This window comes from Dipodomys merriami, unplaced genomic scaffold, assembly GCF_024711535.1.
Source record: "Dipodomys merriami isolate MVZ:Mamm:240054 unplaced genomic scaffold, mDipMer1.0.p SCAF_29, whole genome shotgun sequence".
NCBI classification, from domain to species: Eukaryota; Metazoa; Chordata; class Mammalia; order Rodentia; family Heteromyidae; genus Dipodomys; species Dipodomys merriami.
In genome coordinates this window covers 16,570,483-16,586,531 of record NW_027204381.1, presented here as the reverse complement: position 1 = coordinate 16,586,531, position 16,049 = coordinate 16,570,483, and the positions used below count along the sequence as shown (strand labels likewise).

At 43.3% G+C, this 16,049-nt stretch overlaps 1 protein-coding gene across 8 annotated transcripts in view; it reads left to right on the top strand.

The window, feature by feature from the left end:
• Nucleotides 1-305: 305 nt before the first annotated feature.
• Nucleotides 306-16,049, top strand: part of Usp28 (ubiquitin specific peptidase 28) — a 57,033-nt gene continuing 41,289 nt past the window's right edge. For 7 of the 8 annotated variants that reach the window (XM_070038500.1, XM_070038499.1, XM_070038491.1 and 4 more), the window contains exon 1: nt 306-447. In XM_070038500.1, the coding sequence (XP_069894601.1) occupies nt 391-447 (57 nt within the window). In that variant the 5' untranslated portion in view covers nt 306-390. Of the gene's footprint in view, nt 448-13,686; nt 13,704-16,049 lie in introns of those variants that run through there. The other variant, XM_070038492.1, reaches the window with a different exon arrangement.

The following is a 16,049-nucleotide window of genomic DNA, read 5'->3' as shown; positions in this document are numbered from 1 at the left end:
CGCTGACCGTTAGCTGGAGGGGGGAGGGCAGGGAGGGAGGGAAGGGGCGGAGCCCTGGTCACGTGGCCGCCGCCGGGTCAGAGTCCGACGTCGGCGGTAGCACGCTGGGCGGCTCTGCCCTTGGCCGCGCGCTCTGCGTGCGCGCGCAGGCTGGGGGGCGGGCCCGGGGGCGGGGCCTCCGGCCGCGCGCGCGCTGCGGGCGGGGGCGAGACGGTGGGGGGAGCTGTAGGGAACCGGGACCCGGCGGGGGCGCGGGCGCGGGCGCGGGCGCGGGCTGGACGCGGGCGGGGGCGGGACGTCCCGGTGCTCCTGGGCTGGCGGCGGTGGCGGCGGCGGCGGCGGCGGCGGCGGCGGAGGGAGCCTGGTGACTCGCCGAGGGGTGCCTCGGCCATGACTGCGGAGCTGCAGCAAGACGACGCGGCGGGAGCGGCCGACGGCCACGGCTCGGTGGGCCTGCGGCGCGAAGGGGAGCGGGGCCCGGGGTCCGGGGCCCGGGGGGGGGGGAGTGGGCTCTGGGGCTGAGGGGGGGGGGGCGCGGCGGGCCGGGCGGGAGCGGCGCCGGCCGGAGGAGGCCCGGCGGGGCCTGCGGGGCGCTGGGCGGGCGCGGGGCGCCCCGGGCGGCGGGCGCGGGGCGCGCCTGGCAGGTGAGGAGGGCGCCCCCGGGGGAGGCTGCGGGGCGCTGGGACGCGGGACTTCATCGCGGGCGTCCGTGTTTCCGCCGAAGTTGGAAGGGAGGGGCTTGGGTACTTTGCAAACCCACATAGAAAGGGATTTGCACCCGGGGTGGTCTGCACCGGGGTGGGGGCGGGAGGCCGGTCCACCGGGCACGGGGCTCCGGGGCCCGGACCACGGAGCAGAAACTTCCGAACGGGGCAGAGTTGGTGGCTTGGGTTTCGAATCGATTTGATGGCAGTATTGTGTGAAGCGTCTGGAGCGGACCGGTTATCTCACTTAAATCCGGGGTTTATCAACAAAGTGTGAAAGACCCGCGGTCCCCGTTACCACCACTCCTTCCCTCGCCGCCCGGCGTTTCTTTCTCTTTTTTCTCCTTCTTTGAGACAGATCGGCTTCCCCAATTATTGCATTCGTCACTCTAGGTTTTAAAGGGGGTGGCGGTGATAGGGGGTGGACAGCGTAATGAATGGTAGGAACGCTGATTATTTTATACTGCCGCTAATAGCTAAGAACGTTTTAAAAAAATCACATAAAGATTGCTGGGCTAAGATGGCGAGTGTATAAGAACACTGGTTTGGGAGAAACCCAAACTGCTTAGTGTCTCTGTGAAGAAACTTGGGAAAGTGAGCAGTTTGAGAATGCCTTCTAATGTTACTTTGGAATGTTTTAACTTAATACCACCTCCTCACCCCTCAACTACTGCTTTTTTTCTTTTCAGACAGAAATACCAGATTTTCGAGTATAAGTTTGAAAGTGAGAAATTTCATAAAATATTTATAATACAAGCTGTCAGATATTTCCAACTGGGAAGCCTTTTAAAAGCCTTTTTAATTTAATTCTGCTTATTTATTTATGAAGCTGCTGATCAAACCTAGGGCCTGGCACTTGCTAGGCAAGTGCTCTACTAGTGAGCTACACCCCAGCCCCTTTTTATTCTTTTGATTCACTCAAGACCAGGAATTTATAACAAAGAAATGCTTTTAAAACTTGTGTAGTAAAAGATACCTCCAAGGCGAAACTGCAGCTGGTGTTTGAAGTACTGATTTCTAATGGGCGTATTATTGCTAAGGGTTCACCAGTCAGTGCTTTTTTGTGAGTCAGAATTTTTCTGTGTTTCAGAGATCAAACTCGTCTGTTTGTTTTTAGGACAGTGACTTAAGAAACAGGTGGGAAATTTTTAGCTTTGCGACAGTCCTATGATTTAGACACAAGACTATTTTAAGGGACAGGAAGTCATATTTAAATTTGTTCAGGCTCTGTCATTAAAGACCATGTGCTTGTCCATCAGTGGCACCTTCATTTACTTTTGCCACAGTTTGAGTAGTGACCCCAATTTCAGTAGTCTCTATTTGAGGGTGAATATATGAGGAGTTTGATGAGCAGTTGTATAGAAGTCATCGCTATTTTGGGAAGGCTTGGCACTCCAGTGACTGGCTGGCTGCAGTACCCTGATTCCAGGCGACCTGCAGAGTGATGACATTTACTGTTCTTCCCAGTGATTCGCCCAGCACTGACAGATGATAAGCTTGGAATGCAAGCCCGATAACATTTGCCCTTTTTTACTTTTGCTAATGTAAAATGCTTAAAGTTAGTGGATTAGGTTGAAGGATCTTAATAGGAAATGGACCTTTACTTCTTATAGGGAAGATTTTAATAACTTCCTGCTCTTGGGAAGTTTCATGTTAAAAAGGTTTCTTTCCTTTGCAGTTCTTTAAGACTTCATGCCTTTCCCTTACAAGATGTTTAATATCTTGAGAATAGCTATCCTCCTTTGGCAGAAGCTATTTAAAACCTACAGCGCTTCTCCTGTGGTCATTTGTACAAAGGACAGGCAGAGCCATTTATAAGACTCCCCTAGAATCGTAGTAGGATAAAAACAGTAGCACTCTGTAAATACGCTGTTAGTGTTTCGGATCTGAGTGTGAGCACTTTGTGAAACCACTAAATCCCCCAGAGTACTCCTAAAGATTACTTAGTGTCTGGTCCTGTGTTTCAACCAGCAGGGAAGTTTTACTGTAGGATAAATAACTTGAAGTCAGTTTGGTTCTTAGAAATCTATCATTCTTAGCAGTAAGTCTGAGAGTTTACACCACAGGTGCACATGAGCCTGGACCTTCCCATCCCTGTATTGTTCCTCTAGCTGATCTGTGTGTATCCTACAGTTCTGGGTCAGTGACCTTGCATTGACAGGTTGAAACCCAGTAGTGGGACTATTGACATCAAGGAAGCAAGTGTACCCCACTTGGAACTCCACTTTAGACCCACGGAATCAAGACTTAGGCCCTTGGACAAGATCTCTGGATGGTTCATTTGAAAAGCTTTTTTTTTTGGGGGGGGTCAGTTGTGGGCTTGAACTAAGGGCCTGGGTGCTGTCCCCTAAACCTTTTTGTGCTCAAGGCTAACACTCTACCAGTTAAGCCACAGCACCACTTCCTGAACAGCAAATTTTGAGAGGCTTGTGACTACAATTCCTATTTTGCTGTATATGGAGATCCACAATCCTGAAACAAATATAACAACTAAGTTCTGTTGTCTTCTTGTTCACTTTCTTGGATTTGTTTATCATTAGCAAAAAGATTCCAAGCCCACCGGTTTCTTTTCTATAGCTTTCTCCCCCACCCCCATGACAACATAATGCAAGTTTAATTTGGAAAATTTATACATAACTGAGCAGGATTAACTGGTAGGTGATAGTTGATGAGACAAGTTGGTTTCTAGATTCCATTGCAGAGATTGAGGGCAACAACAGCTTCTGCAGAAGAATTGGCCTTGTGGTTATGAGCTGACTGCCCAAGTCTGAGCTCCTGCAAGACTAGGGCTCATGGGCCAGTGGCCTGCAAAAGAAGCTGGCCAAGCTTCAAGGCAGAGTGGGTTGGAGCACCTACTAGGTACCTCATTGTGAGGTTTTCCAAAGTAGGCTTGTTTTTTATTTTTGTCAGTCATGGGGCTTGAACTCTGGGCCTGAGTGCTGTCCCTCAGCTCTTCAGTTCAAGGCTAGTGCTCTACCACTTGAGCCACAGTACCACTTCCAGTTTTCTGGTTTATTGGAGATAAGTTTCCTGCCTGGGCTGGCTTTGAACCACAATCCTTAAATCTCAGCCTCCTGAGAAGCTAGTATTAGGGGCGTGAGCCACTGATGCCTGATTCCAAAGTAGGCTTTTAATAAAAATTTGTTAATGTAGTGAAGCAGACCTCTTAGAGATAACATCTCCTATGGTGATCCAAGCGCTTATCCAAAGTCTCATACTTTTATTATTTGCTTATTTTGATGGATTTATTTTTCATACTGGTCTTGGGGCTTGAACTCTGAGCCTGGGCTCTGTCGCTGAGCTTTTGTGCTTAAGGCTAGTGTTCTAACACTCGAGCTACAGCTCCACTTCCAGCTTTTTGTGATTAATTGAGGATAAGAGTATCACAGACTTTCTTGCCCTGGCTGGCTTTGAACTGCCATCTTCAAATCTCAGCCTCCTAAGTAGCTAGGGTTATTGGAGTGAGCCACAGACAACAGCTCTTACACTTTTTTTTTTTTTTTTTGCCATTCATGGGATTTGAATTCAGGACCTGGGTGCTGTCCCTGAGCTTTTTTTGCTCAAGGCTAGCGCTCTCCCACTTAAGCCATAGGGCCATTTCTGGCTTTTTCTGAGATAAAAGTCTTACAGACTTTCCTGCCCTGGCTGACTTTGAACTATGATCCTCAGATCTCAGCATTAGAGGTGTAAGCAACCAGTGCCAGCGTCTTATTCTTATTTGTAGTGTTAATACTGTGTTTTTATGAACCCTCATTACTATTTTTAATTGATACTTGTTTTGGAGTTTGACTTTTATTCTCATTAGTTGTTATCCCCACCCCAACTTGCAGAGTGTTGCTGTGTGTGTGTGTGTGTGTGTGTGTGTGTGTGTGTGTGTGTGTGTGTGTGTGTGTGTGTGTGTGTGTGTGTGTGTGTGTGTGTGTGTGTTCGTTCACAGCAGGGAAAGGGTGCCTGTTGAAATCAGAGCCATAAGATTTTGACTTTTATTCTCATTAGTTGTTATCCCCACCCCAACTTGCAGAGTGTTGCTGTGTGTGTGTGTGTGTGTGTGTGTGTGTGTGTGTGTGTGTGTGTGTGTGTGTGTGTGTGTGTGTGTGTGTGTGTGTGTGTGTGTGTGTGTGTGTGTGTGTTCGTTCACAGCAGGGAAAGGGTGCCTGTTGAAATCAGAGCCATAAGATTTTGACTTTTATTCTCATTAGTTGTTATCCCCACCCCAACTTGCAGAGTGTTGCTGTGTGTGTGTGTGTGTGTGTGTGTGTGTGTGTGTGTGTGTGTGTGTGTGTGTGTGTGTGTGTGTGTGTGTGTGTGTGTGTGTGTGTGTGTGTGTGTTCGTTCACAGCAGGGAAAGGGTGCCTGTTGAAATCAGAGCCATAAGATTTTGCTTGACGTTCCTTCATTGCTTGCTGTTCCTCTAACATTTGAGCCATGCCTCCAGTTCTGGCTTTCTTCCTGGTTAGTTGGAGATCAGAGTCTCACATTTGTCTGCCTGGACTGGCTTTGAACTGTGTTCTTTAGGGAGTTGGTTTATTCCTGGCTGTCTGGCATAACTATGGCTTCTGCCTTCTTTGCAACATCCTTTTGGAGCCCTACCTCTAATATTGCTAGCTTCCTTTCTGACTACTTTCTTGGATTTTGGAGTCCTACCTAGTTTCTCCTAGGGACTAACCATTTGTTCTCTTGATTTCAAGTCTCCTTTCTACACAGCTGCTTCCAAATCTGCATTTCTAATCTTTAGGTGCAAATGCCTCACACCCTCTATTTAACTGGCTCTACTTGGGTACCCGCCTCCTGTATACATTTGCATATGCTAGGCCATGAAAGAACCTCTGGGCTCAACCTGACTAGTGTTTTCTCTGAAATACTAGAAACTTGTGTGCTCATTGATCCCCTTCAGTAACTCAGAGAAATATTTACTAGGACCAAGAAATTGAATTTTCAAAGTATCATGGGCATGGAATATCATTTTTATTCCAAGATAGCTGAATTTAGTTGAACAGAAGTATCACATATTTTATAGTTATATACAGTTTTACTAATAGCCACAGGCATTAATTTCATCTGATAGCAGTAGTTTCACTTCATTTTCCAGGTGTTAAATCTGGTGCTTCAGAAGACCGGAGACTTGCTTGCCAGGAGGCTTCTGTGGGTCAGAGTCTAGGCTGTGTAGTGTTAGCACCCCTGTCTTGGCTTTCTACATAATAAAGAAGGTCAGCATTTCAGATAGGGTTAAAGACCTTCATGAGAGGTGTCAGCAGCATGCTACCTGGCAGCTAGCTGATTTAAGAACTCTGCTGGTCATGGTGGGTGGTGCATGCCTGAAGTCCCAATACTCAGGAGTCTGAGAAAGATTTTTTTTTTTTTATTCTGGCCTAGCTTGTGTTATATTGTGAGGTCCTGTCTCAAAAAAGAAAATTAAGAAGTCCTAAAGCAATATTCCCTTTTCTAATCTACCAATCTAGTACTTTGATGTGGAGTGGAAATGTGTAATTTCCAAACTGATTTTTTTAATTGATAAAAAGACTTATATAACAAGCCAGGTGCCAGTGGCTCTTGCCTGTAATCCTAGCTACTTAGGAGGCTGAGATCTGAGGATCACAGTTCAAAGCCAGCCTGGACAGGAAAGTACTTGAGACTCGTATCTCCAGTAAACCACCAGAAAACTGGAAGTGGTGCTGTGGATCAAGTGGTAGAGCACTTGCCTTGAGCTGAAGAGCTGAGGAACAGTGCCAGGCCCAGAGTTCAAGCCCCACGACCAACCAAAACAACAACAAAAACAAAAAAAAATATACAACATAGAAATAGCTGCTTGGAAATGTACAGATCCAAAAATATTTAGTATGTTCACAGTACTATGCCATCACCACCTCTGTTTAGTTCTAAAACATTTATATCACCCTAAAAGAAAAGTCTGCTTCTTCCTCCCTGACTCAGCCTCACAACTGAGACTTGCCTTCTGTTTCTGCATGCATCTATTCCGATGTTCCCTATTAGCACTGTCATGTAGTAAGACACTGTATACAGCATCTTTCATTTTTTGTAATGATTTTAAGGTTTATCTAGTTGGTACCCTGTGTTGGTACTTTAATTTTAATGACTCACTTAACACTGTATGTATGCAGTTAGCCATTTGTATACATCTGTCTTGAATCTTTGGAGTCAACCAGGCCTGCACAAAAAAACACATTTAAAAATTTCATCTGTAGCCAGGTATTGGTGGCTCACACCTGTAATCCTGGCACTCAGCAGGCTGAAGATGTGATGATTACAGTTCAAAGCCAGCCTCAGCAGGAAAGTTTGTGAGACTCTTATCTCCAATTAACTACCAAAAGCTGGAAATGGTGCTGTGGCTCAAGTGGTAGAGATCTAGCCTTGAGCACAAAAGCTCAGGGAGGGCCCAGTCCCTGAGTCCAATACCCAGAACTGGCACACACAAAAAATTACACCTGTACTGAACAGGTAAGATTTTTTTCCCTTGTCATAATTCTTGAAAGAATTTCATTTCTCATTCCCACTGCATGAGGTGTAGATGGTCTAGAGGTGACTAAGCACACAGTAGGGTGCACATAGGTTCTGTGCACATGCTGAGCCCTTGTCTAGAAGCGATATTGGCCTCTGCAGCTTGGGTGTTCACAAGGACCTGGGACCCATCATCCCTCATCCCCTTTGGATATATAGAGGAATGACTATCAGTTTCATTTATTCAGTCTCTCATTGGTGGATGTTGGAGTTTTTCCACCTTTTGGCTAAAGTGGAATTGCTGAGACATATGGAAATTCTATGTTTAACTTTTTGAGGAACTGCCAAACTTCCACAGCAGCTGTACCATTTTACATTCCCACCAGCAGTACACAAAGGTTTTAGTTTTCTGAATCCTCACTGAACACTTACTGTTTTACCTTTTCCCAAAGCCTCCCTCCCTTCAATAATCATCCTCGGGAGTGTGAAGTAGTATCTTATTGCTGTTGTCTCTTTTTCTTTTTTTGAGACAATTTCACTATATAGCTCAAGCTGGCCTTGAACTAATGACTATCCTGCCTCAGCCTCCTTAGTCTTGGGGATTTACCATGCGGACCTAAGTATGGTTTTGATTTACATTTCCCTCATGGTGAATGTTGTTAAGCATTTTTAAAAGTAAGTTTATTGGCCATCTGTATATCTTCTTTGGAGAAATACTTTTCAAGTTGTGTCCATATTCAGGCTTGAACTCTTGAGTCTGGGCACTGTCTCTGAGCTTCTGTGCTCAAGGCTAGCATTCTACTACTTGAGCCACAGCGCCACTCCCAGCTTTTTTTTTTTTTTTGGTGGATGCTTATTTGGAGATAAGAGTCTCACCGAATTAATTGCCTGGCTGGCTTTGAATGGAGATCCTCAGATCTCACCCTCCTGAATTGATAGGATTATACGTGTGAGCCCCAGCCCCCATTATTTCCTTCTTTTTTGCTGGTTATTTGGAGATGAAAGTCCAGATAGAGTCTTGTTTTTCTTCTTACTTTTGTTTTGGCTTCTTGTTACCTCTTGAAATTTTGTGCTAATTTGAGAATCAGGTTTTCCATTTCTGATGTAAAAGACATTGGAATTTTGTTTGTCTTGAGACAGTATCACCTTGTTGAACAAGCTGGCCTGCATCTTAACATCCACTTGCCTCAGAACCTTTAGAATTTTGATAGAGATTACATTGAATTTATAAGTCACTTTGATACTGTTAGAATATTAGGTGTGTGAGAGTTTTAACTATATGTCAAGTTAATTAGTCAATGTGATGTCTAAACATTTGGTCTGGACTAAATCTTGTAGATGTAAATATGAGACTTTTTTGGATGAGGTTAACTTTGAATCAGTCAGTCTAGTAAAGCAGGTGTGTCTTCCCTTATGTAGGTGGGCATTGCTAATCAATTGAAGACCTGATAAGACAGAAGGCCCAGTAAGGAGCTGATTTGCCTGCCTGACTGCTTGAACTGCAAGTTAGGTCTTCCACTGTAACTCATATCGGTTTCCCTTGTTCTTAGAGCTTCATAGACTGAAACTTGTATTAGTTATCTTTCCTGGTTCTTAGTCCTTTGGACTTGGACTGAAACTTACATATCAGTTCTCCTGGTTATCTCATCTTGCATTTGGACTAGAATTATACCTAGGTCAGACCTTGGGACTTGGCGGCCTCCACAGTTGTGTGAGCCAGTTCCTTATAATCTCTCTCTAGCTATGCCCATATTTCCTGTTGGTTCTCTGTCTTCCAATCTGTGAACTTGATGTCTTGCAGTTATTTGGGACTTTTAAACTTTTTGGGGGTGTCCTGTGACTTGAACTCAGGGCCTTGGCTCTGTCCCTGAGCCTCTCTGTGCTCAAGGCTAGCCTTCTACCACTTGAGCTGCAGTACCACTTCCGGCTTTTTTTGAATGGTTTATTGGAGATAAGGGCCTCACAGGCTTTCCTGCCTAGACTGGCTTTGAACTTCAGTCCTCAGATCTCAGCCTGCTAAGTAGCCAGGATTATAGGTGTAAGCCACTAGTGTCAGGCTAGACTTAACTTCTGCCAGGCTAGACTTAACTTTTGATAGACATATATGATCATTTTCATTTATTTCTAAGTATTTTATTCTTTCAGATGCTATTGTAAATGAAGTTGTTTTCTCATTTTCCTTTTTGATTTTTCATTCTTATTGCATAGAAGCCCTGTTGGTTTTTGCATGTTGAGCTTATGCCCTGCAGGATTGCTGAATTAGTTTAGTAGTTCTAGTAACTTGTGTGTGTGTGTGTGTGTGTGTGTGTGTGTGTGTGTGTGTGTGTGTGTGTGTGTGTGTGTGTGTGTGTGTGTGTGTGTGTGTGTGTGTGTGTGTGTGTGTGTGTGTGTGTGTGTGTGTGTGTGTGTATTTGGGACTCTGGGATTTTCTATATGTAGGATCATGTCAGAAGTCAGTAGAGATGGCTTAATTTTTTTTCTTCCATTTTTGATGTCTTCTGTTTCTCGCTTAATTGATCTTGCAACCTCTGGGAAGATGTCTGATAGCAGGGATGAAAGTGGACATTCTTTTCTTAACTCTGGTTTTAGGGGAATGCTTTCAGTCTTTCACCATTGAATAAGATGTATTAACTTAAATTTTTTTCATTTTTTCATTTTCATTTTCATTCTGTATCATGCTAGGAAATTCCCTCTATTCCTAGTTTTCTGACTTAAAAAAATCATGAATGAGTGTTGGATGTTATTAAATGCTTTTCTGCATCCACTAAGGGGTACATATTTTCACCATTCATTTGATCATGTGATGTGTTGTTTGCATGTATGTATGTATGTATTTATTTATTTATTTTTCAGGTAAGGGGTTGGTTTATTCAGTAGACCTGCTGGGACCAGGCCAGGTTGGCCCTGCACGTGGCTGGGAAAGGCCTGAGAAAGAGCTGGGAAAGAGAGGTGGGAAAGAGAGAGCTGGATAAGAAAGCTGGGAAAGAGAAGAGAGAGCTGGGAAAGAGATAGCTGGGAAAGAGAAGAGACAGCTGGGAAAGAGAGAGAGCTGGGAAAGAGATAGCTGGAAAGAGAAGAGAGCTAGAAAAAAAGCTGGGAGAGAGAGAGGTGAGAAAGAGATAGCTGGGAAAGAGAGCTAGAAAAGAGCATGTATGTATTTATTTTTTAGACAAGGTTTCACTGTGTAGTCCAGGCTGGCCTGGAACTCACTACTGTCCTCTGTGGTGTTGGAGATGGCATTCTGTTCAACACCCTCTGCAAATATTTGACTGAGCTTTAGCTCCATTCTTGGAGGTGTTATGAGTATGTCCTACCTTCCTGCTTTCCCTGGAAGCACTCTGCCTTTCTCATCACACCTGCTTTGCTCAGTAGTTCTTTGACTCAGTTTTTAGGATTCTTTCCCTAGTTGCATCCCACTTAGAACCAGTTGTTCATATGTGGGAGATTTATGTATTCAAGTACCTCCCCTGCCATAGCTCTCCTTGCTGAGGATCCATTGTTCATCCTATTAAGTCAGAGCTCATCCTGACATTTAGTCCCCTTTGTAATCCAGTGACACATCATCACTCTGATCTGTTATTTATCAAAAATAGAAAGTACACACCGAGGCTCACCTAATAAGAACTTAAAAATTTTACTGTTCTTAGATTTCTAAAACTTGAGGATGTAAATCTGATGTCTTACCTTTCCCTGATATTTTCCTAGTTTCTCAGTTAGTGCTAGCCAGGTATAGCTAAACATGGTATATTCTTTAATATTCTTTAATTTTCAGAGTTGAATCTCATGTCAAGGTGTTGGCTTCTGAGCCCCACTGCTCAGAATTAGTTGGGCATGTATATTAGCAAATGAACAAAGAAGAAATGTCTTAATGTAATTCAAGGAAAGAAAGAAGAAATGTATGGGGCATTATGTACATTAGGAAAAAATATGGAATAGACATGGAAAGATAAAGAGATATGTATACATATAAAACGTACATATATATAGACAAAGATTTATAACAAAGATATGTAACTTTTTTTTCTTTTCTTTTTTTTTTTTGTTGGTTGTGGGGCTTGAACTCTGGGCCTGGGCTCTGTCCCTCAGTTCTTCAGGTCAAGACGAGCTACAGCACCACTTCTGGTTTTCTGGTGGTTTATTGAAAATAAAGAGTCTCATGGATTTTCCAGCCCTTGCTGGCTTTGAACTGCAATCCTCAGATCTCAGCCTCCTGAGTAGCTAGGATTACAGGCATGAGCCACTGGTACCCAGCTCTAACATTCTTCATGAAGGTAACCCCTGGGGAATAAAAACTGATTAGGGAATAAAAGGAAGTTTTGTTTTCTTTTTATATGATTTTGTATTGTTGGAATTTTCTTTTCTTTTTTTTTTTTTCCTTTTTGTCGGTCATAGGGCTTGAACTCTGGGCTTGGGCACTGTCCCTCAGCTTTTCAGCTCCAGGCGAGTGCTCTATGCTTGAGCCACAGCACCACTTCTGGTTTTCTAGTGGTTTATTGGAGATAAGAGTCTCACAGACTTTCCTGCCAGGGCTGACTTTGAACTGCAATCCTCAGATCTCAGCCTCCTGAGTAGCTAGTTGTTGGAATTTTCTTACACTGGGAATGTGGGAAAAGGTAAAATACCTTTTAAAAAGTAAATAATGGTAAGTGCTTATTTCTTGCTTTAAGAGCGGCTACATGCTAAAATGTTTCAAATGCTTCTTGAAATTTTAAGGCACTTGGCTGGCTGAAATAGGCTTTTTGGAGTCATATACTGGCTTGCTTTGCTGCCTTAATCTGTTGCTTAAGTGACATAACTGAATTTCTACCCTGTGCTGACCTTTTTTGTCTTTGAGGAAGAATGATTGGAGGCTAGAAATCCCTCTTCTGGTTTTACACTAGTTATGTGTAAAGTGGCAGCAAGAGTGGCTTCAACTTCTTTTTATTCTCACCTGCATGCTCAGTGACACACCCTCTCACCTGACAGGAAGGGACCACAAGAGGGGAAAAGGGTGGTGACCAAATTTCCACGAGGTCTCTGTCCCTTCTCAGAAAATACATGAATATTCCTCCCTAAGATTAGCCCTCCCCTTCCTTTCTTTTATTTAGTTTATAACTTCCCACCACCTGAATGGGTAGTCTGGCTCCTGTTTCTATCTGGGCTCACTTGGTGCCCATTCTTGTTATTGGTTCTTCAGTTCTGAGAGGGATGAAGAACCCAATTTGAATCAACACTGGCCATATTTGTATCATTCACATAAGCTATCAGGTATCCTATATTTGAGAATGTCGTTGTATCCAGGATAAGTTATTGATCATTTTTTATCAGTTCATCATGACTACCTTAAATTTCTTCCCTAGGAATAATTTGGACCTAGAGAAACATTGTTATTAGAAGCTAAAGGAAAAAAAAAAAAATCAGTGGTTTCCCTGTTTGGGGGGAGTTGGTAGGGTTAGTGACAGTCTCCGATTAATACAAGAATTTCTGGAGTTCCTTTCTTGGGTGTTGACATTTATTTTAAAATTGAAGCATCAAATCTTTTAACCTTCATTTGTTTGGGGTTTTTTGGTGGTACAGGGGTTTGAATTCAGGGCTTGATTGATGCTTGCTTAGCAGGCACCCTACCACTTGAGCTCCAGTCATCAGATCTTGACCTTTGAAGGGAGTTTAATTAGGCCACACTTTTGTAATTCTTCAAAGAACATTTTATCAACTACTTGGTTTTTAATTTAGAAAAGTCTCCCTAAAACTACACAAATTAAGATCAGGAAATATATGTAGCATCCTTTTGAAAGAATGCCATAATCTAGAAAGTACCTCATCTGAAGGCTAAATGAAATGTTAAAGATGAGTAATTGGTAGTGTTGCTTTATTTAATCAGTTTTATGTGTTGGTTGTTGGAATTAACCAGTTATTATTAGGGAAACTTGGTAGCTTAATTTTTTTTTTTATTGTCCTGATAATCCTGTGGATTGCTTGTTGTGAAGGGAGTTGTCTTTGCTTTAAAAAACTCTGTTCTCATGGTAGTCTGGAGTGCATTGAAGTCTCAGCTTGAGCCTTTAATGTTGGCCTGTCTATCTTCACTGCCTCAGGGCAGGAAAAGAGAGTACTTTTTGTTTTGTGAAAACTGTGAATTTAGCCAAGGAAGTGCAAACCTGTTTGCTCTTGCCAATTATTTGACTTCATTGTGACTGAGCTGAGTACAGGCTTTGTCTTGTCTCCTCCTGGGTGTGTACTTCATGCAGCAGTGTAGTTAGAACAAGTTAATATTTAAATTTGTTTTTCGTGAAGTCCAAGACAAACAGTGAGTAATAACTATAACCATCCTAATAAATCTAGTTTGTCATTGTAAAATTGATATTTAAATGTGTTGTATTTGTTAGGACTTGAGGTATGGGTAGTTTAGTTCTATATGTGTATCAGGAGCATAGCATAAGCCTTGTGGAATCAGTCTTAGAGCTATCTTAGATTTATCTTTATGTTTTGCTTTTTTTGAGACAGGCATTTGGTATGTAACCCAGGCTGGTATTGAACCTATCCTTCTGCCTCATGCTGGGAATACAGGTGAGCACCACCATGCCCACCTATGATTTTAGTTATGTATTTATTTAGAGAAAAGTCTCCATATGTAGCTCAGGCTGTCCTCAAACTTATGATTTTCCTATCTCAGCCTCCTCAATGGAGGGATTGTTTGCTTGGCTGATTTTATCTTTTGGATTTTTTCCCCCAGAAATTGGGGTTATGGGGAGACCAGACTGGAGTGTGAACTCCTTGCTAGGTAGGGATCTACCACTTGTACATTTACTGTCATCTAGTGACAGACAGGATGTAGTTGTCACTAGCTCCACACTCTGAATGTGGTCCTAGCTATTCTTCCTATGGCCAGCATAATCAGTCACATGCTCTGTTAGCACTACATGGTTTGCTTGGCATTTTAGGTACACTCTGCCAGGCGACCATGGCTCACACCTGTAATACTAGCTACTCAGAGGCTGAGATCTGAGGATCACAATTTAAAGCCAGCCCAGACAGGAAAGTCCCTGAGACTCTAGTTAACTATTCCAAAAAGCTGGAAGTGGAACTGTGGCTCAGTGGTAGGGTGCTAGGCTTGAGCAAAAAACCTAGCTGACTTGAAGCCCTAGGGCTGAGACACACACATATTCCACACATGCAAAAAGATTATATTTGCAGCAGCATTGAAAGAAAAAAAGAATAGAGAAAGAGACATGGAGACAGAAGAGCAAAGAATATATTTGATTTTCTGTGCAGCATAATGTTTATTACTAAAAGAATGAAGCTGGGTGCCAGTGGCTCATGCCTGTAATCCTAGCTACTCAAGAGGCTGAGATCTGAGGATCATGGTTCAAAGCCAGCTGGGCAAGAAAGTCCATGAGTCTCTTGGCTCCAATTAAACACCAGAAAACTGGAAGTGGCACTGTGGCTCAAGTGGTAGAATGCTAGCCTGGAGCTGATGAGCTCAGGGATAGTGCCCAAGCCCAGAGTTCAACCTCCCACAACTAACAACAAAAAGAATGATTCCTGTTTCAAGGTTTTCTATATAGCACCAATCAAATACTTTGTTACCTAGAGAGGAAGGTACCATAGGGTATTCAGCTAGCTTAGTTTTTTTGTTTTTTTTTTGTCGGTCATGGGTCTGAAATCTGGGCCTCTGCACTGTCCCTCAGCTATTCAGCCCAGGCTGGTGCTCTACCATTTGAGCCACAGCACAACTTCTGGCTTTTTCTGCTTATGTGGTGCTGAGGAATCGAACCCAGGGCCTCATGCATGCAAGGCAAGCACTTTACCACTGAGCCACCTTCCCAGCCCAACTAGGTTAGTTTTGATATTGAGAAATACACAGAATTGCCTGTCACAGGCCCCAGGCAGCACATTTGGGACATGGTTGTATTCTTCAACAGAAATGTATCTCCTAGGACTCATGCATTGTGTCCGAGTTTAAGTGCCAGCAGTTTTTCTTAATTTATAACTGATGGCACCATTGGTGAGCCAAGTAGTTTTTATCTCTCTACTTCCTGATGGTAGCTTGCTTAGAACAGATTGTACTACTGTTTTCTTAAACAGGAAATTTGTAAAGATACAAAGATCAAGGTCAAATTCAGGAATATGATGTTTGTTCAAAGTGTCTCCTATTTTCTTGTCTTCTCACCTACAGTTTTGTGAGGCAGGCTGAATCAAATCCTAGTCCCCTCTCCTTGCTAACAGTAACTTGGGAAGTGACTTCACCTTTTCATAACTCAGTGGTCTGTCATGTGAGCATGATGCCTGTTTCACAGATCTGTTATAGGGTTAAACGAATTAATAACATAAAGTACTTAGAATAGTATCAGTAGAAGCAAACCCTGGTTGATCGTAGGGCTTGAATGGGGCCTGGGTGCTGTCCCTGAGTTCTTTGCTCAAGGCTAGTGCTCTTCTACTTTGAGCCATAGCGCCACTTCTAGTTTTCTGTTCTTTACATGGAGATAAGTTTTCTTTTCTGCCCCATCTGGCTTTGAACTGTGGTCCTCAGATCTCAGTCTCCTCAGTAGCTAGGTTTATATTCATAAGCCACCTGCACCCGGCTTGATAAACTGTTTCTGTGTATGTGCATGCACAAGTTGATGCTGTCTTAAACTCAGGACTTCTGGAACTTTGGATCCAAATAGATTTCTACATTTTTATACAGTTAAATCAAGTGGGATTACAATTCATTAGGAGAAATACCTCATAAAAAATTGACATGCTATTTTTCAGTTTTTTGCCAAGGCTAATTTTTAACACCTGTTATTCTGGTATATTCGCCCCTCCCCTCCCCACAGTGACTGGCTTTGAAGACTGCTAGTCTCAGCACTCAGCAGGGTGTCTTTCCATTTCTGGGCTCTGACTGTAGCCTCTGACCAGAACAAGAACTAC